The sequence below is a fragment of the Malaclemys terrapin genome, chromosome 10, assembly GCF_027887155.1.
Source record: "Malaclemys terrapin pileata isolate rMalTer1 chromosome 10, rMalTer1.hap1, whole genome shotgun sequence".
Taxonomy (NCBI): domain Eukaryota; kingdom Metazoa; phylum Chordata; order Testudines; family Emydidae; genus Malaclemys; species Malaclemys terrapin.
This window is the reverse complement of record NC_071514.1, coordinates 51398020-51423160: the sequence shown is the minus strand read 5'-3', so window position 1 is coordinate 51423160 and position 25141 is coordinate 51398020. Positions and strand designations below refer to the sequence as shown.

Here is a 25141-nt window from a genome sequence, read left to right as displayed (position 1 = left end):
GATTTTGAAACAATATATAAATAGGAATGAGATATAAATCTTTGCACAGCCTCACCTATCTATCTAGCTAGCTACCCTTCTCCATACATGCATACCTAGCCATCCAGGTAGACAAAGCTAGATAGATAGCCAGCTGTCTGTTCTGTGGTAGCTGTCCATTTATGCCATATTGATCATAGTTTTATCTAGGTGCCTAAGTCACTGGTTCTAATCCAGCCTGGTTTGGTAGTGACTGGTGATAATTATTATCCAACACCTGTGTGGTGTCCTGTGTAGAATGAGTTTGGGGAGGGGCTCAGTCCAGTTCTTGCACACAGATCTCCTCATCCCAAAAAGCACCACAGTTGTCACCTATTAGCAACTTTGTTTGCAGAAAGGTCAAGGTCCAAACAGGCCATTGGTTCAGAACTCCCCTCTGCTCCCTCCAGGTGGGCTGTGCAGATCACGGCTGAGACAGGTGGTAGAAGTGGGAATGCCCACCATGCTGCTGCCCCAGCTGGGCCTGTCCTGGGAATGAATACAGGATCTCAGCCTGCAGGGCTTCTGGTCTGAGATGTGCTTTGAAAATCCCTGCTGCTCCGCATTCACAGTTTTAATTTAAACTTTAAAGAGCAAATCCATACTCCCTGGTGAGCCAGTGAAATATCATGTGACTGGGAGCCCTGAGCCCTGGAACATATGGATATTGATCGATGGAAACAATTACACCGATCACAAGTGGTAAACGAGAGGAAAGTGCTTGGTTTGGCAGCAGGTCCCGCTCCCTCCTTAGACCTTCCTGTTTTTTCTCCCATCCCTGAAGTAACATTTCCAGACCAGGCTGCACTGTCCTGAGCTGAGGGGAAGAATGGGACATATCCCCCACCAGGCCAGCTAAACCCAGCAATGTGAGAAAGCGAGGAGATGAAACTCACACGGAAAGGTGCTGGTTCAAGCCGGTTCCAAGCAGCATGTAATAAACATGACTCAGAACAGGGGTCAGGACCTGCCCAGCCTGCCCAAAGGAGCCCCAGTGCCCCTCACCCAGCCAGGCATAACTGGCTAGATCACTCACTGGGGACCATCCAACGCTTCATGGCAATGTTTCCTCCCCCAGAAAAACAGGATCTACCAGCAGCTGTTCGATGGTCTGTGAAATTAACTAGTGAGCGTGCTCCATTGCCAAGGGAAGCAGTGTCCACCTCCCAGGCTCCCATCATAGCTGGGGCCCCTCCCGGTCAGGGATGCGGCACGTTGGCACAGCAAAGGAAGGATGGCCTCATCATAGTAAGGAGCTGCTTGGGGACTCCCAAGGCCTGCATTAGCTTCCTGACTTTGCCACAGGCTCCAGGTGTGACGTTGGGCAAGTCCCTTCATCTCGCTGGACCCCATTGTGCAGCCGTGACTCACACGAGCAGTCCCTGTGAACTCGGCAGGTCCTACCAGTGTAAGTGCATACCAAAGATGCAGAACATTGCATAGCTCAGCCCTGCAGTTCCCAGCTGTAAAACAGGGACCTCGCAGGCTATGCGTGGGGATAACCGCACTGATGGTAGGGAAGGGCTCCGAGGGCAGGAGCCGGAGCAATACAGAACTAGATAGGGTAGGGGCAGCTTGCCCTGCTTGACCTTTGTGACTGGGGGCGATATGCCCTGCCCTCACACATCCAGGATCCCTACAGCTCTCCTCTTAGCAGCAGACGTTGTCTGAGGTGCTCTCCCCTGCCGGCCTCTGACTCAACCCTCTCCCTGCACTCCCGGTGTTGCCGATCCTTGTTGCTTTATCATAAGTCTCTTGACATTTGAGATTTGACTTAAAGCCCCCATGCTGGAGTCATGTTATTTTGTGATCATCTCCCTTTTTGTGAACAAAACCAGAATGTTCCTGGCCTTCCAGGTGGCAGAGAAAAGCTTGACCAGTAACAGCTCTAAAACCCAGGAAGCAGAAAAAAAAAAAAAAAACAAGTGTGTTAGTTTTAACAACCTCATGATTTTGGGGGGCCCAACTCATGATTTGGGGTTGGCACCCCCACAATCTCTTGACCCCAGTTTCCTATTAGTCCCTCCCTTTTGAGGGAGCGTGGTCAATTTCCCTTCACTGGGCAGGGCCTCCCAAGACACCTCCCTCCGCAACTGAGCTCCAACTGGCCAGGGCTCACCACAAGTGCTAAGGCTGCTTTCAACAGAAGAAGGAGGAGGAACCTCTTTCCCGGTGGGGGACTGGGCCCTTCAGATGCTGCAACATTGTGCCGCTGCCCGGAGCCTGCAGTAAACGTAGCCAGCCAATCATACAAGCCAACTGCAATCCCAATGTTACCGCAGCGAGTTTCCTAAACTCCCCCTCCCGCCACAGTAAATCTATAGGGCTGACCCCTAATGTTATTTTAAGTTAATGCAACAGCTTTACGGGAAATCGTCAGCCACTTTCAGCCTCTGCAAATGCAACGAAACAGCCTGCTAAAGCTCTAAGCCAGGGACTGAAATGACAAATAAAGTGACCCTGATGGGAATGCAGATGAGGCAACTATCACCATCAGGGTTCGCAGCCCAGTTGTCTCCCAGCCAGGGGGAGTTTTCTAGACGGCAGTAATCGTTAAGCATGGCGGGGCAGCCTGGTGGTGGCGCGGAATTAGCCGGTTGCATGAGCTATAAAAGGATTAGCCCAAATCCATTGTTTGTTGTGAGATTTGTCACTGACACTCCCGGGGGATGAGGCCTTGAGTACACAGGTCCCCCGCTGCAGGACTTCTCTTTCGGGAAGGGGTTACTGCTACCCGAGGGCCCGATCCTGCTCCCCTGGCGACCAGGGGCAAAGCTCCTACTGAAGTTCTGTTCTGAGCAGTAGCAGGAGCTGGAGGGATTGGCCTGTAGGGAAGGTCATTCAGGAGATAATGCTGGGGACCAGCCTCCTGGCCCTGCCCTGTGATCCGGGCCAAACATGCCTACTGATTCCAGGTATCTTGATTTTTGGCTGCCCAACTTGAGACATCTTGGGCCCGATTTTCAGAAAGGGACGAGCACCCACAGCTCCCATTGGCTTTGAGTGGAGACGCTGCATCACCAGAAGAGGGCGCAAGCCTTACAAAGGGGCACAATGCCATTGCAGGGAATGCTCTCTGTCGCACGTGTAGCTGTCACCTGTGGTATCTCCACTGACACCTCTCAGGGACATGAGTTGTTTCTTCTGTGAGGTGCTGGCTGGACACCCTGGGCACCCAGCTGTAATCAGAATAATCCCAGCAAAAATCAGATGGGGACAACACTACTCCCTAGACTAGCCCTATTCCTGTCTGCCCCTTCCCCATGGGCCACCCAGTCCATGGGAATTATGGCAGCCCTAGGGCTGGATATCACTCCCCCACAAGAGAGAAAACAAGCCAGCTCTCAGCCTCCCAGGACTCTGCTTGCAAAGCACACAGAATACAGCTCAGAAGCAATGGACAGGCCCTTGCTGTGTGTTCCCAGAGTCCAGACAACAGCCTTGCTGTGAAATAGCTGGGAGTCAGAAGAGCATTCTGGGCATTGAAATGCAAATTAGCTCACCAAGGGAAAGGGAAAGGCGGAGGCTATGGGATATAACTGGATTTTTAAACAGGGGAGGAAACATTCCATCTCAGCTGGAAGGGTGGAGGGGGTTCTTTTTGCTCAATATAATGCCTGTGCTTAAACCTGCAGTGTAACCCAGGCCCCAGGTAACCTGCAATTCTGAGGCCAGCGAATCCATCACAAACTCCAGCCTTGCTGCAGAATCTAGCTCCAGAATGAAAGCCTTTCCTTGTTTTGTAAAACTAAAGCTCCAGCCCTCATCAGTGCAAAGAAAACCTCTGAAATGTGAACTGAGTGCAGCAATGCAGCAACATCTGCTGGAGTCTGCAGACAGCCTGGAACAATAGTGTTATGAACTGCCCTATTTATATCACTTGGTTGTTAACTCTGAAACATAAGGATGACATTTGGAATGTCTGCATTGTTAGCTATTTCACTGCAGATCATATTAGCAGAACCATGCAGTTAATGTACATACCACACACGACTCCTCAGATGTCATGAAGCCCCAAGAACCTCCTATCCAGCTGCCCCAATGTCCACCTTCCCCCTAACAACTTTAATAAGGCATCTCTGCACTCTCAGTTCAAATCTCTGCAGCACACTGCACATGGAAAATACAGGACTGCACCAAATAGATTCATTGCAATAGGAAATGAATTAACATCAAGCTATGCTAATCAAATGATTCATTTCCATATTGAATTTGATTTTTAAAAATCAGTGTTCAATTTCTCTGGAGCTGCATCCGAGTCTCCAGCATGGAGTGATGCAGGAGAGGGGGCCTTGCTGCAGAACTGAGGTGGTGCTTGCTACGGAGTAGCTGGGGACATCAGTGGAATGATGATCACAGCTAGTTTCCTCCCTCCATTTCCCTCCGTAATAATCCAATTCCCTCCTTGCCATAATAAGCCACTTGGCCTTGGATTATTGCCTGGTAAAATGAATGCCAACAATTCCCCTCCGATTAGCCTTTATCTGATATTGTCTTACGGTAATAACAGTATTGCACTAATGTCCAGTGCATTAGCCTGCTGTATACAGTTGGTTTCATTCTCATACTTTGATGGATTCTCCATCGCTTGCAGCCTTTACATCACTGCTGGGTGTCTTTCTGTAGCTCAAACAGAAGTTATGGGCTTGATGTAGAAATTACTAGGTGAGGTTCTCTGGCCTGTGTCATGCAGCAGATCAGACTAGAGCAGTGAGTCTCGGACTGAGGCTCGGGAGCCGCCAATGGCTCTTGAATGTGTCTCCTGCGGCTTTTTGCAGCATAGGATACTGAAACACTGCGTGATTTAATTATTAACCAGTCTGAGTTATTAACCAAGCAGGATGCTTTTTCTATGTTATTAACTGACTGTAGAGAAAAAATATAGAGATAGATAAGAATAGTAAATGAACCAATGAATTCTCACTCCTGTAGGCCTTTTGGGTAATGCTGATCGCTAATTTGGCTCCTGAACCACTGAGGTCTGAGTTTCACTGGCCTAGATGATCATAATGGTCCTGTAACAGAGCAGACTCACCCCTGCAGCACCTCCTGCTGGTCATCCAGGGAATTAGCTCTCCAGCCTCTGGAGCGCCCTCTGCAGGCCAGTGATCCACCCGTCCTCTTCTTCTGGGCTCCCATGTCCCTCCCAGGACTCCTGCTCCAAGGGCCCCAGCCACTGAAACTAGAGGAGAATCAACACTAACACTAGCAGTAGAGGACCAATGACACACTCTTGAATGTGTCTGATTTCCATCCAGCAAGGGTCAGTGAGGGTCATATTAGCAATTATATTACACTGGGTATGAGTCATCAGTGTGCCCTTGTTGCCAAGAAGGCTAACGGCATTTTGGGCTGTATAAGTAGGAGCATTGCCAGCAGATCGAGGGATGTGATCATTCCCCTCTATTCAGCATTGGTGAGGCCTAATCTGGAGTACTGTGTCCACTTTTGGGCCCTACATTACAATGTGGAAAAATTGGAAAGAGTCCAGCGGAGGGCAACAAAAATTATTAGGGGGCTGGAACACATAACTTATGAGGAGAGGCTGAGGGAACTGGGATTATTTAGTCTGCAGAAGAGAAGAATGAGGGGGGATTTGATAGCTGCTTTCAACTACCTGAAAGGGGGTTTCAAAGAGGATGGATCTAGACTGTTCTCAGTGGTAGCAGATAACAGAACAAGGAGTGATGGTCTCAGGTTGCAGTGGGGGAGGTTTAGGTTGGATATTAGGAAAAACTTTTTCACTAGGAGGGTGGTGAAGCACTGGAATGGGTTACCTAGGGACCTGATCTACCTTTGTATGAGGCCGTACTGACTATCCTGTATTAGTTCAGAGATTCCTAGGTGTTCCCATGTCCTCCGCCTAATCCACCATTCTCTGGGTCTTCCCCACTGCTGACTGGCATCTAGTTGCTTTGATCTCCCTTAGAATCCCATCTTATATTCATGTGTGGCCTCTCTTCACAACACCAGTCCCTCTCTTGTTGCCAGAGAGTATAGGGATCTATATCTTTTGCCACCCAATTTGCTCAGGCGTGGCATCCTCCAGCCCTGAGGTTTTACCAGTTTACCAGCCTTAATAACTAAGTGCTGTTCCATTCTTTAAAAGGACTGTGTAAAAATGTAAGAGATCTGCTCCCTCAGTGTATAGTGAGGGACAGATCCAGGTACATTAGTGGCATAAATATGTTTTTCACTGTGTTTCACTTCTGTCCCCACAGAGCTGGCCTGGAGTCTATTCCAGCTTGTGCCTCACCAACAGGATTGTTTACTACATTCCAGGTGCATGGCCAATGCTTGTGCAATGCGACTGAAGACATAGGGTTGCACAGGTGTCACTGAGAGCAGAGTAAGGCCTTGCAGATCTTACATCATTAGTGATGGTGCATTAAATGGAAAGCACATAGCTTGAGTCTCAGTCAGAGCCCAGACGGGAATGTGCAGAGCCAACAGTTAGAAGAAACAGCTGTTTACTTGTAAATTATGTAAATTTAACCTGGAGACACTGACACAATGAACAAGAAACTCCGCGATCAGTGCCATTTTTACAGAATCACTTTTCACAACAGAGATGAGTTTTAAGTGCCTGAATCAAAGACTGTTGTAATCAGTGGACAGACTTTTATGGCTTTGGATCAGACCCTAGATCACCTTCTCTGGTATAATCCCGTTGTCCAGCAATATCCCTTGTTTTGCTATACAAAATATGTGTCTGTTTCACATCTTTCCTGCCCTCCTCTCCATCCTCCCTCTTTTGTGCAAACTAGGGCCCTGAATCAGCAAAGCACGTTCGCCTGCACTTCACTTTAAACATCTCCTAAAGTCCTTAATCTGGCCCAACACACAGAATTCATTTGTTTTTTTTAATCCTATCTGTCTCTTCTGTCAATAATTTCCACCTCAGGTGTCAAAAGCCTGATTGTCAACTTCCTTGATTTCTTAATCCTTGTGCACTGAACAGACTGGAATATGATTGATAGGCAGCTAGTACCTTTCTCACTGAAGGTATTGTGACACAAAATACTGCAGTTACGTTAATGGGAGCTGTGGCATTTGATCCATTACAATACTTGGTATTTATATAACTACATCTGTATTCTTCCATGCTTTCCTTATTTGCTTGATTGTGATTCCTTAATGTCATTCTGTAATTTCTCAGTTCTTCTTTGTCCTGGATACATGCCTTTTTTTTTTTTTTACCCAATATTGCCAACCCAAAAATCATGAGTCAGGCCCCAAACAATCATGAAATTACCTTAAAAATCATGAGACTTTAAAAAAAAAATGCTTGGTCATTTTTATTTATCCCTTGAATTTAGGATGCATTCAGGTCACATTTTCAAGCTTTTCTCTGCACCCATCAGGGCTAGAAACTTATATTTTTAACAAAAGCTTAAATTCTCATATAATCACTAGACTCCAGAAGCTGGGGCTTTAAGACAAACACCAAATATGTTGGCAACACTGTCAGGTTCAGCCACATTACCCATGTTTACACCCCATAGATATAATGCACTAGCTGCACTCCTTTGCTTCAATAATAATAATTAATCATCATTTAATAATACCTTATACAATGTGTAATTGCATTCATAAACAGGAATAAGTTACAGAATTTAATCTGGAACAATTTCCATTTCCTGTCTGTGTCCTTCCCCTGCCCACCACCACATCAGCAGGATTGTGGTGCTGTTAGGGTGACCAGATGTCCCGATTTTATAGGGACAGTCTCAATGTTGGGGTCTTTTTCTTATATAGGCTCCTGTTACCCCCCACCCGGTCCTGATTTTTCACACTTGCTGTATGGTCACCCTAGGTGCTGTGACAGAATGACTGTGGGGACCAATAGAATAACATACGGCCCAGATCCTCAAAGGTATCTAGGTGCCTAACTCAACTCCTATTGAAATCAATGGGAGTTAGGAGCCGAAATACCTTTGAAGGTCTGGGCCATCCCTTTTCTGATTCCCATGCAGTAGGACACTGATGCAATTTTGAATTGCAAATATGTCCATATGTTTAAATAAAAATAACAATGAAACTCTTTTACTTGACATTTAAAAAAATTCTAACTAACATGTATGCACGATTTGGGTCTAAAGGACCAGACAGTTCTCCTTTAACTGTACAGTACTCACTGAGACTTGGTTTCTGGTGGGCTCCTAAATGATCCCCCGATTTTAACTTCTCAGCTTCCAGAGGGAAACTCACTATTCCCCTCTTTTTGTGAGTGTACAAGGAGCTTTATGATGCTTTTCAAGCCAGGCGGACTGGGCTTAGAATTCAGACTTTAGCGATGGAAATTTGCCATCTCCTGAAATTTTCCACTGGGGACAAACACATCTGAGTCTCACTGCTGCACAGCACTGGTTCCCAGTCACGTGCAGAGCCGCACTGCTCCCAGCCCTGCCTGTGGGCAGCTTTGCAGTCTCAGAGCCTCCCTTCTCCATCTGTAAAATGAGGATCATAAAACTTCCCTTGCCCGGCTTGAAGGCGCCGCAGCCCCGCTGCGCGGCAGCGACTCGCCCTGCGTGTAGGTAGCCTTGCAGCCCAGCACAGCTACCACCCTGCCCGCAGGAGCCACGCTGCTACACACCTACTAACCCTGCCTGATGTCTCCAGCTGAGACTACAAATCCCAGCATGCTGCGCACAGGCCTGACCTGGGGCAGGGCGGCGCGTTGCATGCCGGGGTCTGTAGTCCTGCCCTACGCCCTGGATGGGCTCAATTTTCCGCAAATGAGGTAGAGCCCTCTGGCTCCTGATAGGATGATGCCGGAAGAGGGCGGGGGAAGTTCGGAAAGGGGCGCGGATAGGGCGGGTGTGATGTTGATTGGCGGGGGCGTTGGCCTATGGGCTTGGGGCAGTGGGCGGGCGCTGCGAGGCGGTGGTGAGGAGGACCGCCAGGGCTTGTGTCGGAGTCAGCAGCCGCCGCCTCCTCCGGCCCGTGTTAGCGCGGTGAGTCCGGCCGGACGGTGAGTCTCGGCGGGAAAACCCTAGGCCACGTCGGTTCGGGGTGGGAACCCCCCCCGAGTACGGCTGGGTTCCAGACTCCGCCCCCACGGGCTTGCCCCCCCCCGCCGCTCCCTGTACCCCTCCTCCCCCTCGGCGCCTTCCCGCCCGGACTCCCCGGGGCCTGCCCCCCACCTCCCTGTACCACCCCCCCCCCGTCCCTCGGGGCCTCCTGCCCCCCACCTCCCTGTACCACCCCCCCCGTCCCTCGGGGCCTCCTGCCCCCCACCTCCCTGTACCACCCCCCCCGTCCCTCGGGGCCTCCTGCCCCCCACCTCCCTGTACCACCCCCCCCCGTCCCTCGGGGCCTCCTGCCCCCCACCTCCCTGTACCACCCCCCCCCCGTCCCTCGGGGCCTCCTGCCCCCCACCTCCCTGTACCACCCCCCCCCGTCCCTCGGGGCCTCCTGCCCCCCACCTCCCTGTACCACCCCCCCCCGTCCCTCGGGGCCTCCTGCCCCCCACCTCCCTGTACCACCCCCCCCGTCCCTCGGGGCCTCCTGCCCCCCACCTCCCTGTACCACCCCCCCCCGTCCCTCGGGGCCTCCTGCCCCCCACCTCCCTGTACCACCCCCCCCCGTCCCTCGGGGCCTCCTGCCCCCCACCTCCCTGTACCACCCCCCCCCGTCCCTCGGGGCCTCCTGCCCCCCACCTCCCTGTACCACCCCCCCCCGTCCCTCGGGGCCTCCTGCCCCCCACCTCCCTGTACCACCCCCCCCCGTCCCTCGGGGCCTCCTGCCCCCCACCTCCCTGTACCACCCCCCCCGTCCCTCGGGGCCTCCTGCCCCCCCACCTCCTTGTGCCCCTCGCCGTTGGTCCTGGCCTTCTGCCACCTTCTCGGACCTCTTCTCCATCTGGGTCCTGCCCCCTGGCAGCCGCTCCCCCAGCCTGGCATTGCCTCACTGACCACCCCCTTTCCAGATAGCCCAGGAACCTGGCACCCAGCGGCCCCACAACAGCATCTGGCCATGCCCCCATCAACCTCCCCTCTTAGCCTCCCACTGCCCTGAGGCCTGGCCCCTGGAACCCTCCCATCCTGTTTAGATCAGTCTCAGGCCTGGCACCCCAATCCCCAGGCTGCCCAGACCCTCTCTTCCCTAGGGCCTGTCACCACCAGGCCTGGCTCCCTGCCCCAGGGTAGAGACCCCCTCCCAAGCCTTGGGAGCACCCCTCTTGTTATACTTCCCTCTATTTCCCCATCCCCTGGGGCTGGTACTCCCCATCCCTCTATCCTTGAGGGCTGGCATGCCAAATACCCTTTATCCCTGTGTCTTGCTACCCCAGGGGCTGGGTGCTCCTGGTCTCCACCCATCTCTGTGGTGCCTGACATTGCCCCAACTGAGCTGTCCCTGGCACCCTCAGCCCTGCTGCGCTGGCTGGGCCTTGCACTCTCAGCTGGTGTCTACGGTGGCTGACTCCCCTTGGGGCTTGTCTTTTGGTGTCCTCATCCCTGTCCCATGTATGGCTGTGCTCTCTCCCCCCCTTCTACCTGACAAGGAGGTGTGAAAACTCTGCCACTTCATTTCAGCTTTCTGAGTGCCTGGGCTCTGGTCTCCTGACTCAGACTGATGTCTGTAGAGGGGACCCTCTGTTTTGGAGGGGGGGGATTAGGCACCTTTAATTGGGGGAGGGAAGAGAACAAATGAGGTGGGGATAGCACAGCTGCTGGGAGATGGGTGTGAATTTAAATTAGCCACTTTATTGATCTGGGCAGTTAAATCTTAACAGATCTGATTTCCCTCAGCATTTAAAAACAACCACCCCAGGTTTTCTAAAGGTGGGTGTGGGCTGGAGAAGGGGGTAGTATGGAGGGGGTGGGGGAAAGATGGGAAAAGCTTAAGAAGTTAGCCATCTGCCTGTCTATTTCTACCTATGCAAATTGCTGTTTTATTTTGCTGGCGAAGCTCAGCCCCAGTGGTCCAGGAATGGTAGGGAGAGGCCACACTTGCTCCCCACAGGCCTGACTGTTTTGTTTGTATCAGAGGATTTGTGCCTTTTCAGAATAGGTAAACCTCTGACTCAGAGGCTTTGAGCAGTGTTAGTTTCTTGTGTGAGCGTTGTACCAATAATTGCCCCTTCCCCCAAAGGGGTGTAGCAGTCTGAAGGGAAAACAACTTTTATGCTAGAACCTTGTATTCTAAATTAGCTTCCTTTCAAAAAAAAAAAAAAAAAAAAACAACCAAGTGTGGGTTCTTTGTTGGCAGTTTTGAGAATTTAACCATATTTTTTGTCTGGATATTGAAAAGGTGCTAAAAGCAAGCAAAGAAATGAGGACCCTCCTTTTCTTTTCTTTTAGGCTCCCAGCATATCTTGGTGCAGAAGACTGGACATAAGGTGGAAAGGATGAAAGGTTCATTCTGAGGTTGACTCATTGTTCCTTAGCCTTCCTGCCCCCCTTTGAAGGGGGAGACAAAAACCTGTGCTCATAAGAGCCTCTCTAAAAGCGAGGAAGCTGGCATTCGTGCTCCTTTCAGTCTGGCTGCATGTTTAGTATGCGGATTGTGCCTCTTCACTAATGAGAGGGAGAATGGGAACCCAGGGAAGCCCTGTGAAGAGCTATGATTATCTGCTCAAGTTCCTGTTGGTAGGAGACAGTGATGTTGGGAAAGGAGAAATCCTGGAGAGCCTTCAAGATGGAGCGTCCGAATCCCCTTATGCCTATAGCAATGGTAAGGATTTTGGAAGGGGTAGGGGGAGAATGCTCCACTTGGTAAAAGTGCAGCTCTAGTTTTTCTTACAAATAGATTGACTTTTATTGAGGAAGGGAATTGTACAGTACATGATGCTCAATGGATGTATCCCATGTTTTGCATTGTACTTTGCTACAGTTTGGCTTGGTGACTTATCAGTTCGGCTTAATGGGACTTTCATTAGTGCTAATGCAGGGGTGGGCAGACTTTTTGGCCTGCGGGCCACATCTGGGTATGGAAATCGCATGGCGGGCCATGAATGCTCACGGTTCCCAGCCAATGGAAGCTGTAGGAGAGGCGCTTGGGGCAGGGGCAGCGTGCGGAGCCCCCTGGCTGCTCCTATGCATAGGAGCCAGAGGGCGGACATGCCGCTGGTTCCAGGAGCCACACGGAGCCACAGCATATGCGGAGCAGGGCAAGCCCCAGACTCCACTCCCCGTCAGGAGCTCAAGGGCCAGATTAAAACATCTGACGGGCTGGATGCGACCCCCGGGCTGTAGTTTGTCCACCCCTGTGCTAATGCAAAGGTGTTGTCACTTTATTCCTTAAAATCATACGAATCTGCCTCCCAGTGTCATAGTAGAGAAATGATCGGAAACATGTACTCTGTTATCTGACACATTCGTTAGATGTGCAAGAAGCATGGCGACACTTATACATCGGTTTAAAATAAGTGTGTGTGTGTGTGTATATATATATATATATATATATATATATATATATATATACACACACACACATATATTTTGGAGCATTGTTGAAGGGTTAGTACGAGCACTGAACTATACTCAGTTAGTACTCAGGCACTTGTACCAAAAGAACTATGAGATTAGCTCATATCTAAAGCTTTTGGTGAGTTGCTACTTGGGTACTCAGGAGCCTAAACTTAATCTCTACCTCCTGCAAAATCAAGGTTTATAATGGAAGCCCTGACAGACCATTAACTATAGTGTCACAAGACTATAATTAAGAACCAAGGAGTGGCGCTGCTCGCTCTCTTGCATCCCCTCTCAGTAGTTAAAATGTAATGCTGCCTGGCAGGGTGCAGGTCCTGTGGTGACTTGCAATCTGTCATACTTCTCGCCATTTTCAGTGCAAAATGTGAATCTAAGGGCTTGACAGAAGCAATCTAATTCAGACCCTGGAACTCGGCATCTTCGCCAAGACCAGCCTGGGGGCAGTAGTAGCTGGCACTTGCAGACAGGAGTCTGAGAGAATCAGGCGCTTGTTAACATTTGGGGTGAGACAGATTGAATTCAGAGTTTGGAGGAGCAGTACAGCTTGACTCCTGACAGTGCTGAGTTCTCTTTGTGCATAGTCTTTATAAGAGTTGCTGTACGAGTACATGCACTGTTGAGAAGATGGCTTGGAGAGGGCAGGATAGCTGTGAGATCTAGACTCCTAGTAGAAAATTACAGGGCTGTAGACAAGACTTGACATGAGCGCTAGCATTCGTATATTAAGGATTGCTTCTGTGAGGTACTGGGTATCTGCAAAAAGGGCTCCACACCCAGCATTAAGTGAGAGTGGTGTGTCATCGAGAACTGGTGTACTTTGCACCTAGTGTTGACTGACAATTCCTGCTGTATCCTTCATTTTTTTTTCTTATTGTTGATACCATTTCAACAGGTGCTTCTATGGTCTGAAAAATGTAATTAAAAACCTTTTATTCGATAAGGCAATTCAAATCAGTTGGAAGCCAGTAATGTAGGAAAAGAACTAATGACTCAATAACTTGGACTGATTTTTACATTATAACCATAACAGTAAATATACGAAAGAAACCAACAGATTAGGAATCTATCAATACGGGCTGTGCCTCCTGCACTCTGAACTGTACCCCAGAAAATACCACAACTCTTTATTTTAAAGAAAACCCAAAATACCTCTAATAGCTTTAAAATTTCCCATGGCTGCTTTCTGTGTGCTCTTGAACCCATTTTTATGTAGCTAATTTTACAGTCATATTTTGAGTTTTACTCAGTGCTATTGCATTTTTGATATTTCCACTACTTAGTGGCTCATCTTGCTAAATTGAATACCCTGTGGATAAAGGGTTTGGATAGCCTTGCAATTTGAGTGAATTTAACACTCATGGAAAGTCTTGACAGTCCTGGCAATCAAATTCCTCTGGCTCCTGAGCAGCCAGGGTGCACTCACAAAATCCTGCCAACATGCCTCAACAGTCACCAGGCAGGGACCATCCCTAGCTGTAAAGGAAGTTAAGCTTCCATGTGTGTTCAGGGCTTCTCGCCTGAAACTGGCGGCTAAGGTTAATTTTATATGTTTGTGTTGATAGTGCTTGTCCACTGGGAACTGGGCTGAGATCACTAAATACTCTATACATGCTCCCTGAAGAGCAATCCAGTTTAGCCAATACTGATCCAGATTCAAACCAGTGATCTGTAGGTGAAACACTGCATATTCCATTACCAGCCCCTCAAACCATCGGATTTTGTCTATCATAAACTTGGGACACATTTCTAATACTGTCCAAAATCCACCAAATTGAAACGTTATGCAGAGGCTCTTGTGTAAAACCTAGCAATTTCTATACACATCCTCTTTTTTTCTATAAACAGATGTTCATATTGTGCCATCCGTTTCTCATTTTAATTGCCCAGAAAACTGATCTTACCATTATCTGAGAAAAAGGAGTAAGTTTTGATGCGCTAACCACAAGGCTAGCTCAACAGCTCATTTCTCAAGCTTGATTTCTCCAAGCCCTGGCTGGGTCCTGGGGTGAGTTCTGCAGTGCCCATGTGCTTAACCTCTGTTGGGGAGTGGCCTTCCTGGTAACTACTGTTCCTGAGCAAGGAGCAACAGGGAGTTCCACATCCTTTGCCAAGGATGGCTACCGTGATGCAGGACTCTGAGATGGGAAAACCTGGGGGGGGGGAGGAAGGTGGGGAAGACACTCAGATATTGAGAGAGAAACTTATAGAACTTAAAAAAAATAATTAAAAAAAAAAAAATCTGGAGCTGATCATTTCTTTTTGTGGCCTAGGACCAGAGTCTTCTATGCAGCTGAGCTTTGGCTTGCCCTTACCCTATCTGACTTCAGCAAAGGCCTGCACCAGGAGAGTTCTTGGCAGTCTATAGGAGTGACTTGAAATGGGGCCCAACTGAGCAGGGGGGTCTGCTTTCTTTGCAGTTGACTATGCAGTCCATAAGAGAGGCAAAGAGCCTCTGAAGCTGCAATTCCTGCTTACGTGCAGCTGCTAAAGGGACTTTGATATGTAGAATGGACTGCATCCTTCCTGAAAGCATCGTCAGTATAAAGACTTTTTTTAATCCCAGGAAGCAGAATCCAAAGGTTGCTCCTGAATATAGGTCTGTAGTTGGGAACCTCTTATCAAATGTGAGTTTTATTCTGAATTACTTTTTATTTTTTTCCAATGCCTAGCAGATTCAGCAATAGCTCAGTAATGCCTCTGTTTCAATATTTCACACTCAAACTGACAATGTGTTCATGCAGTGACATAGTTGTTAAACTCTGGAGGCTGGCCTCCATGAAATGAATTGGTGGGTTTGACTCTAGCTCTGGACAGGTGGCCCCATCACAGGTTACTGCTGTGAATTGGCAGTGACACCCTTGAGCAGCCTACGACTGAAGGATCCAGGGCTATTGAACATCCTTTCAGTGCCTAGAAGGTGGCAGCTTGATATCGGGGCTGAGGCACGCTGATGCAGAAGCTTCCCCTGGGGTTCCCTATGCTGTTCATCCTCAGTTAATAATTAAGACGTCAGCCACGAGGAATGTAAGGCTGATGGTGTTTGCAGCACCCCCTGCTTCCTCTGGGGCAGTTGTATTCCTAGGGCCCTGGCCTTCTCACTGTGTGTATGTACTGGCATCCCTCACCAGGGCTGATTTCATAAAGGAAATCCTTTAAGTGAGGATGAGTTCATAGAGCTCATCTTCTGCGGGCGTGGACTGCATTCTGACAGGCTGCTGGTCTGGTCCAAACCGGAAGGCTTTCCTTCCAGGATGTGCTGTTCAGATACAAAGGCTCTGAAGCAATCTCCTCCCTGGAATGTTTGGGCAAAGAAAGCCCAATGCAGACTATTTTGGGGAGGGTGTACATCTCAACAGTCCCGGGTTTCAAGGGACTGAACCGCTTTGACTCCCCCCACCCCCAAACCCATTATCCCAGTTGAAGCAGCTCCTGTCCCGTGGGGCTGGCTGGGCTCAACTCCCTGCTCTGGCTTTGTGACCTGGTCCCTGGCACATGGGGTCACAGTGCCACTCACGTTTCTCCTGGCCCCCCAGGGTGAAGTTATGATGCCCAGAGTCGGGGAAACTGAGCCCAGCCAGCCTCACAGGACAGGAGCTGCCAGCACAGGGTGGGCTTACTCTGCAACTGTTCCACCCTGCTCTGGGTCTCCCACCCCCTGTGGGCAGTCCCACTTTAGTCACTTGAAATGCTGGGATGTATGGAGGGAGTGTGTGGTCTTTCCTCCTATTCTCCCCGATTTACCCCCCAAAACGATTACAGGCTGCCTTCCTCCTACTGCAGAAGCAGGACTCCCTGCGAGCCTACCTGTCCTGTTTCCTTTCAGGTAGAGGGACCTGCTGAGAGGGGTACAAAGCCTACCCTTTCCCTCAAGGCTGAGCATGCTCCTTCCTCTATGCCTTCTGCTCCTGCTACCTTGGGCAGAGAAAGGCTAGCTTGGCACTTGTACTCTGAGCCCTGCTTAGCAACCTGTGCTGCAGCTAGACTAGCTGAGACTAAATGCAAAGCTGCATGCCTTGTCCTGTGTGACTGATGTGTGTCCTGAACATCTGTCACTTCATAGAGTTTGAGATCAGAAGGGACCATGAGATCATCTAGTCTGACCTCCTGTATAGTACAGGACCCCAGTTTCCACACACAAAACCCAACAGCCACAATGAGACCAAAGTATTACAGCCCACAGGAGACTAGACTGTTCTGTGCCCCAGGAAGAGAACAGGAGGGACCAAGGTGCACCAATGTCTGAGGCCCCTGCAGTGGCAGGGAAACGATTAAGTGAGATATATCCAGATGATCCTGGCAAGTGACCCGCACCCACTGCAGAAGAAGGCCAAGGTTCCTGCCAATCTGACCTAGGGGCAAATTCCTTCCTGACACCACGTATGGTGATCAGTTAGACCGAGAGAGAATATGCTCTGCACCACCTCAGAGTCCTGACCCTCCTTGTCCAATGTCCCATCTCCTGCCATGACCATCCCTGATGCTTCTGAGGAAGGAGATTAAACAAAAACCTAGAAGACATTGGTGGGGGAAGATCCCTTCCTGACCCCTGCAGGTGACTGGCTGAAACCCTGAGGCAGCGTATTTAGGACAGTGGCGCCAAAACTTTTCCTGTTGTATGCTTCTTATCAGTAATGGAATCTGTCCACGTCCCCCTCCATTACTGCACAGTTGGCTCAGCAGAGGAGCTTGGGCTGAACTGGAGATGGAGGAGGAGCTGGGGCTAAAGGCAGAGATGGTCTGGGGGTGGAAAGGGAATCGGGCAAAGCTGGGCAAAGGCCGGAGCTGGGCTGTCTGGCGTTCCCTTCCTGCTCCCCATGGGGGCTGGCCTGGGCCCTGCTGTATGCCCCCCTGAACGTTCCTCCGTACATACCTTCCTAAGGTGGCATGCCCCACAGTTTGAGGACCACTGGTTTAGGAACATAAAACAAACTGGAAATGAGTCCCATGACGGTTGAGTCCTGCCCCTATCATCACAAGCAACTTTGTAATACAGTGCATTTATAAATTTGTCCAGCCCCCTCTTAAAACTAAGTTGTTTGCATTACTCGAATCACACAGTTGTCTTGTCCTTGTCCTTGTCCTCCCCCTAAATGTTGCAGTAGCCAGGAGTACCAAAGCACAGCAGAAATGCCCCGATTGTATTTCTTGACTGTTCAGAGCTCTCGGGCGTCTGGGCAAGTGGATGCAGTGTGTGTATAGCCCTGAGCCAGGGTGTGAAAGGCAGATCTATTCAGCTGGGAAGATGCTTGTTCCTTGCAGGAATGCATGTCATTTAGACAATGCTGTGTCACAAATCAAATCTCTTCCTGAAATTCAAGCTGCTCATATGCTTGCACTTAAATAATCTTGTCCAGCCTCTTCCTTTGGCTGAGAAGTCTGCTCTGTTATGTGCTGTGTCACAACCAGATGAGACTTGTGAATTTCTCTCTCAGGAATACTTGACAGTGTGCACAAGTGACAGTGCTGCCAGGTGAGCAGGTGATCAGCATTCACAGGAAACAGGGTTTGTCTTAACACTGGTGAGGACCTGCCTGCAATATGCTTTGCTGGTCGCACATGCTTCAAAACATTTTGCACGCTCCCGTGGAAAAGGGTGCTTCTCCTCCCTGCTGCTAGCCCCCACAGGGAACCTGTTCTTCTCTGTCCCTGACTTATTCTTTCATACACAGATGGGCTTGGACTGGAATGGGATAAGAAGCTTTCTTTTCCTACTGGATCAGAGTGGGGACTATCAGTTTGAACAGGTTTCAGGAAAGAGGTGTCTGCTAGACATAGTAACCCTTAGTTGGGACGACACTACAGAGAGAAGCACCGATTCTAAGTGCTCTAGAACCCCATACAGTATCTCGCATTTATTCAGAGGAGGGATGTAGTGAGCTTTCCAGCAAAATGGGCAAAGGTGGAGGTGTGGGGGGAAAAAACTAAAATAAACCTAGAGTCAGATTCTGACCTTCCACAATATAGTTGTTCTTGGGTTCCATTGCTCTGAGAAACTGTTCAGTCTTTTATGAGGTCTAATCATTTAAAAGAGATATAATTGAGCTTAGGGGGGTGCTATTTTTGATACCCCTCTTCTCTTTCCTTCTCTTTGCGGGCTTTCCAGTTTCAGTAATTTTCTGGTAAAACTCAGCTGAATGAGATAAGGGGATTTAAAATGAGATTTCCCTGTTTCCATCCCATGCTACTTTCTCCACTCGTATTGAGGTATCCAGTGTAGGGTCTGGTCATAGTTCTAGACAACTGTGTACACTGCTGGCCAGGACTGGGGTAGGAAGAGAAGCAGGATATAGCGGTGGACTTGCCATTTACAGAAATAATAAAACTCACCACAGGGTGGACACAGATGCCACTGGCTGAAACTTTGACTTCACTAGGTGCAAGAATCTAGGCCAGTGTTTCTCTGGGTAAGAGGGCAGAATCTAATGCCTGCCCTCTTACCCAGAGAAAGCACAAGCAGCAATGCAATAGATCAGGGGTTCTCAACCTTTTTCTTTCTGAGGCCACCCCAACATGCTATAAAAACTCCACAGCCCAGCTGTTCCACAACTGTTTTTCTGCATATGAAAGCCAGGGCTGGCCTTACAGGGTAGCAAGCAAGGCAATTGCTCAGGCTTCCACCCTGGGTGGTGGGGCTTGGGGCCCTGGGCTTCAGTCCCATGCAGTGAGGCATCGGCTTTCTGCCCTGGGCCCCAATGAGTAGAACGCTCGCCCTGCTTGGCGGATCCCCTGAAACCTGCTCGTGGCCCCCCAGGGGGCCCTGGACCCCTGGTTGAGAACTCCTGCTATAGCAGTGGTTCTCAGACTTTTGTACTGATGACCCCTTTCACATACTAAGCCTCTGAGTGCGACTCCCCCTTATAAGTAAAAAACACTTTTTAATATATTTAACACCATTATAAATGCTGGAGGCAAAGCGGGGTTGGGGGTGGAGGCTTACAGCGCCTGACCCCCCATGTAATAATCACATAACCCCCTGAGGGGTCCTGATCCCCAGTTTGAGAACCCCTGTGCTATAGAGAATAGATGGATGTGCTGGTGAATCCTCAGGAGGGGGTAGGGCACTTCACTGTGATACACCTGTACCCCGATATAACGCTGTCCTTGGGAGCCAAAAAATCTTACCTCATTATAGGTGAAACTGCGTTATATCGAACTTGCTTTGATCTGCCGGAGTGCGCAGCCCTGCCCCCCCCCGGAGCACTGCTTTACCGTATTATATCCGAATTCATGTTCTATCGGGTTGCGTTATATCGGGGTAGAGGTGTATATGGGATTTCCCCCAATACCTACAGATCCCACCACGCTATCTTTAACCCCATACACTCTTCCATTAAAGTTTCCTCTCCTTTAAATCAGCAATAATCCGTTTAGGTTGTTCTCCAGAGCAGACCTTGTCTTCTGTCCAAGTCACATGCCAAAGTACTCCCTTTGTCACATTCTCTGACCCATCTCCATGTCATTCCCTGCTCTTGGAACTACCCTCTCGACTAAGTCTTATGGGCTTTCACCCTCTGCTTCAAATCCTCCTTTGAAATGTCCTGTAAACAAACACAATCTAACCTGCAGCACCCCAGTATCCTTCCACCTTGTCATCACTCAGTGCATTAGCTGCATATTTCGATTGTCTATGTAGCAATCCTATAGGTCCCTAGCCAAAAGATGTATTCTTCTTGCAATCAGTGCATCCAGGAGTAGAGTGGAGGGAAAGATTGTCTCCTTATTTCCTCCTCAGTAAGGACAGAAGAACTTCATCCTCCCCTCCATGCTCCTATTCCTGCCGAGCTTCTGAGATCCACAGGACAGAGGCAGCAGCCTCCTCCTCCCATTGCACGCATTGCCCCTCCTTCCCCCCAAATCAGGTCTTCCTGGGGCAGAGTCCTGCAGTGACAGGGAGTGCTGCTCTTCCACTGTTTGACTTGAGAAATGTTAGCAGACAAGTGAAATTGTTTAAGATTGCTTCCTGGACTGCTAACTCTTTCAGAAGAAGGCCTTTGTCTCCTTTTTTCTTGTCAGCATGCAGTTAATCTAACCTTCCCCTTTTGGGGTGCTCAGGAAGTATCTGTCTGACTTACACCCAGTGTTTACTAAAATCTTGGAATGGGGTAATCAAGATATATCGCCCTCTCCTCTGACCAGCACCAGTTCTCAAGGCATAGATGCTGTTGCATTGCTTGGGCAGACTTGTATGTACAAGGCCCAGATTTTTTGAAGGTATTTAGGTGCCTAATTCTGATTAATTTCAGTGGGATTTGGGCAACTAAGTACCTTTGCAGATCTGGACCCAAGTGAATTTTGCTTTACAATGTTGCAGTGATACATCAAGGACACATCAGCAGCACGTCCGAGACGTGGGAGAGAACAGTTATCTTGACTCCTGTTCTCTGTTGCTTCCCCATCTTCCCGCCCCCCCCTCTTCCCCCCCTCTCCCCCCGCTGCATGCAGTTGGGTGTGTTTCATGGTATCTTGACAGAACAGTATTTTCCATATCAATATAGACATCAGCTGTCAGTTTGGGCTGGCCCACTAACAGACGCCACACGCTAATAGAAATGACTGTTCATTCTCTGGCATGATTTTGTGTTCATGGCAACAATGTTTCATACTGAGGTTTCAAGTTCCCTCCGTGGCTGCAGAATTAATAGGCAGGGAACTCTTCAGTGCGTCTGCATTGGCCATGCTGCTAGGAATCTCCTTCTCTTGCAATCACTTGAAATACAGTACAAGTGGAGAGCTATTGTTACAGTAATCCCTTCCATCTGCTAGCACTCGCTCCAGTCCCCTACCGGAAACATTTATCTCCACTACAGTAGGGGACAGAGCTCTAATCTAATCAGAGCGAGCATTGAATCCAACCACTTCCAGCACCTCTAGTTTTTCCTTGTCTCCTTTTTTTAGTTCTTTTTGTGAGCAAATGTTCCTCAGATTCTGCACTCCTTGTGTTAGTAAGATCTCTTCTCTGCTTGATGTGAGTCGGGTGGGGCTAATTCTAAACTGGGGTTATAGGCAATCCTGTTCCCACTTAAGTTATTAGGAGTGTGATCATGCAAGGTGCTGAACATCTTCTAAGATCCTGAACATCTTCAACTCTCATTTAGGGTTTTTGAGGGTGCTCAGCACCTTATAGGACTGGGCTGAGGTTACCTCTTTGGAAGGGATTGGTTAGAAGTAGGCTTTAGAATTACGGAACAGATTTATTATACAGGGGATGGGGGAAGTGCTCTTCAAAATGCTCCATGGATGCTTGGAAATGCTAATACAACTGAATCACAGATTATAACACACCTCCTTTTATATGTCTGTTTATCTGTGTGTTTAAGACTCCTGCATCTTATCACTATGGATTTATAGCTTATAAATCTGAAGTTAGAGGTGTATATTTAATAACTAAAAGGAAAAGTGGTGTTCTTTTGTGTTTTGTTTTTGCTATCTTGCTCTTACAACAGGTTTATTAACCAAGCAGTGCTTGTTAGGTTTAGCTTTTTCATCATTGTCCTGACATAGCATTGCCCAATTCTTTGTGGAAAGGCTGCAAGCTCAATACAAAAGTTACATGCACTCTGCTATGGAAAATCTTTGTCTTCCTTCCCAGTGAGCTTCTGTTACCAAGCACTTCCTGACACACTTTCCTCAAGTTCTACTCTTTGCAGAGGGAGGGGGAAGGCATCTTCCTGTTGAATCTGTAATGGTACTTGCAGTAGCCATGCAGAAAGCTTGAAATACATTTGTGGGTAGTAATAAGTCTGGCTCCCCGACTTCCCTTCAGCTCGCTTCTGCATTTCCTTCCCCTGATAAGTCTGTCTCTCTCTCTTTCTCTCCTACCTTCCATTGCCCTCCAAACTTATTTCTCCAGAAACTTTCTGTATGTTATCTGTTTCCTTAGCAGCAGCAGCATGACGTCACTTGGGCTCCTAGCCTATTCCAGACTTTGGGTAAGTAGGAAGAAGCTGTCTAACTTGGAAAGCATTGGAACTGGTGTCCCTTCCCTTCCTATAAATATTCTGGTGCATGCCAGGGGGCACCTGAAACCCCATACATTAAAAGGGATTTCCTTAGAGAATGGAGGTGGGAGTCTGAAGTCTGGTGATTGCATTTGGGGCGAAGTTCTGTTTTGTGGGAGGCTTTTCTTTTTTGCAGATCTCATTTCCCCCCATTAATTAAGGTATTAAAATATAATGTTAAAACATACATGATTCTTAAAGACCTCTTATTTCTTTGTTTACACTTCTGACCAGGTGTCTATTGCCATGTCTAATATTTTGACACATTAAACTTGTACCCTTTTTACAATGTTGGGAGCTGATGTTCACATTAAGATGTATCATGAAGAGATTTGTTTGTCATCCCTACTATGTGATGTGGTGATCATCTCAACATAAGACATAGTATTTATTGCGATAGGATTTTGTTAAGATTGACACAATATATTTACTGTTAGGCCATTCTAGGGAGGGAGGCACACTAAAAGAAAAAGATACATTAAACAAGTGACAATATTTAAATGGAAGGCAACAATGCAATTCTGGGTTCATGCTTAGTTACTCTGTCAAACCCTTCAGACTTCTGTGTATTCCTAAAGGGACTTCAACTGAATCGAGTTAAGAGTTAAATAGTTCCAGGTTCTACACTAGCCCTTGAATCACCTGCCAGCACTTGTGGTTTTACAATCCCACTTTACTATCTTAAAATGTTGATTTTTTTTCTCCCTTCTGCTGTTTGAGATTGACACACAAGAGAAGCTACAAAGTTTTTGATTTACAGAAGAGTCCAGAGACTCCAGTTGGGATCGGGACCCCTTTTGTCAAGTGTCTAGAACAGAGATATGCAGTCTGCACCCCGAGGAGCTTGGGGAAACTGACTAAATACAAAGTCTTATTTAACAGCAATGCACTTTGTATCCTCTCTTTCCGGTTTGTTTCATCTTAGACTGTTTCCACTGCCAAAAAAAGGTGTGTTTTTTTTTTTGTTTTGTTTTGTTTTTTTACAGAGAGAACTAATATGCATTAGTTACCTTGCTGGAAAGTCCAGTGGAAACAATGCACAGGTAGTTTTTACAATGATGTAGCTGGGTGAGGTCAACACTTCCCCACTTCCATACGCAGATGACCTTGCATAGCTTCATCATGGTAAAAATTAGAGCTTTGTTTCCACAAGGATTTTACAGTGAGATAGCTTACATATTAATTATCTTACTGGAAAAACACACCTTTTTGGCAGTGAAGCCTTAGCCTCTATCCTCATAGGTGTTGCTTTTAACATTAGGTTAAAAACTCATAGTACAATTTTAAAATATACAATGTCCCTTTAAAACTTAAAACTCTGGCATCATCTAGACTTGCAGCCAAATGAATGTTTAGCCTCTCAAATGAGGAAAGTAATTAGGGAAGTAGTTCCGTGTTTGCAAGTATGAGTGGCTCTTTTTCTCTTTGCCTGCCCCCATGCATCTTAATTCTCTCTGTTCTTTCTCTTCCTTGACACTACTGCATCCCTAAAGAGACCTTATACTTTCCATCCTTTTTTTTTTTTTTTTTCTTTTAACCAAAGAAAACTGGACTGAACTCTTCACAGGCCAGAGCTGTGCACTGACTATAGATCAAAAGGAGGGCTCATTGGGGTTTTAATTAACTGTGTAGTCTCTGCTTGAGAGTAGCTTGCTTGGAAACGAAGTCTCTCCTATTCAGATCTGAAGCAATATTGCTGGAACACTGCAGAATTTATAAAGGCGCGTACCTTTAATTTTAGAGCAAGTTGGGAGGGTCAGATACCTTGGGAAGTGCTGTATGCAGTGTTGTAGCTGTCAGCAATTGGAAATGCAAACTGATGTGCGAAACTTCAGCGCTTGAGGGTGCTATAAGGAGAACTGCAGCCAAGAGTAGGGGTCCCAACCTCCTCCTCTATTCATTATGAACACTGATCTCTCCATAATTATGATTGGACCATTGTAAACCTGATGTTTTTGACACTTTTAACTTTTCCAGACCTAACCAATTTACCTGGAATTCCCCAGGTGTGATTCAGTGCCGCAGTTCTTTTTATTTATTTATTTTTTCTTGGATAGTTTGGGGCAAATTGGGTCAAGGAATTTGGAGATAATATGGTCCAAAAATTGGGCTGTTTTCACTACTTGAATGCTTTCCTGGTGTGTTGCTGGAATGTGATGATTCAAATGGTATGGCTTAGAAATACTGAATTTGTTTTAAACAGCTGGCTTTGGTGAAGAGTAGTGCCTGTGAAAATTCTTCATACGTGTTTTAAGTTATTAGAAGCTATGTCCATGTGCATCTAGAACACCCCAGCATTCTAAAATCTGCAAGCTGCTATGTTTGCACTCTAGGAAACTTTCATCAGCTGTGTTGCCCAAACTAGGCATTGATGCCATACACAGGTTTTGAAGCGTACATCTATGAATTCTGCATGGTGCCTGTGCTCCATACTTCCAAAGTACTACATGCTATCCAGGATTAAGGGTGTTTTTTTGTTTTTTGTTTTTTGTTAAGAAACAGAAATTTTATCTCTAAAATTCCTGGCTTTGGAACATAGCTTTTCCCCAAAACACAATATTTGTGTTCCCCTGAAATGATTTGGACTGTACTGAATATTTGTCTCAGAGCAGATCTATAATTGCATCTGTGACGTTGTGCAGTCTATATGGTTTTATAAAAACTTGATAATAAGTCAATATAATGTAA

The 25141-nt window shown here is 47.8% G+C and overlaps 1 protein-coding gene and 1 long non-coding RNA gene across 3 annotated transcripts in view; one reads left to right on the top strand and one right to left on the bottom strand.

Moving 5' to 3' along the window:
- LOC128844196 (uncharacterized) overlaps window positions 1-8347 on the bottom strand; it is a 102138-nt gene extending 93791 nt beyond the window's left edge. Inside the window, exons 1-2 of the long non-coding RNA XR_008446450.1 lie at window positions 8157-8347; window positions 5054-5200 (exon numbers count right to left, since the gene is read on the bottom strand). This is a non-coding gene — a long non-coding RNA (uncharacterized LOC128844196). The remainder of the gene's footprint in view (window positions 1-5053; window positions 5201-8156) is intronic.
- Window positions 8348-8898: 551 nt separating this feature from the next.
- The window catches only part of RAB40C (RAB40C, member RAS oncogene family), a 71528-nt gene continuing 55285 nt past the window's right edge, over window positions 8899-25141 (top strand). The window contains exons 1-2 of one of the 2 annotated variants that reach the window (XM_054041683.1): window positions 8899-8975; window positions 11325-11697. In XM_054041683.1, coding sequence (XP_053897658.1) covers window positions 11544-11697 — 154 coding nt within the window. In that variant the 5' untranslated portion in view covers window positions 8899-8975; window positions 11325-11543. Of the gene's footprint in view, window positions 8993-11324; window positions 11698-25141 lie in introns of both variants that reach the window. The other variant, XM_054041682.1, reaches the window with a different exon arrangement.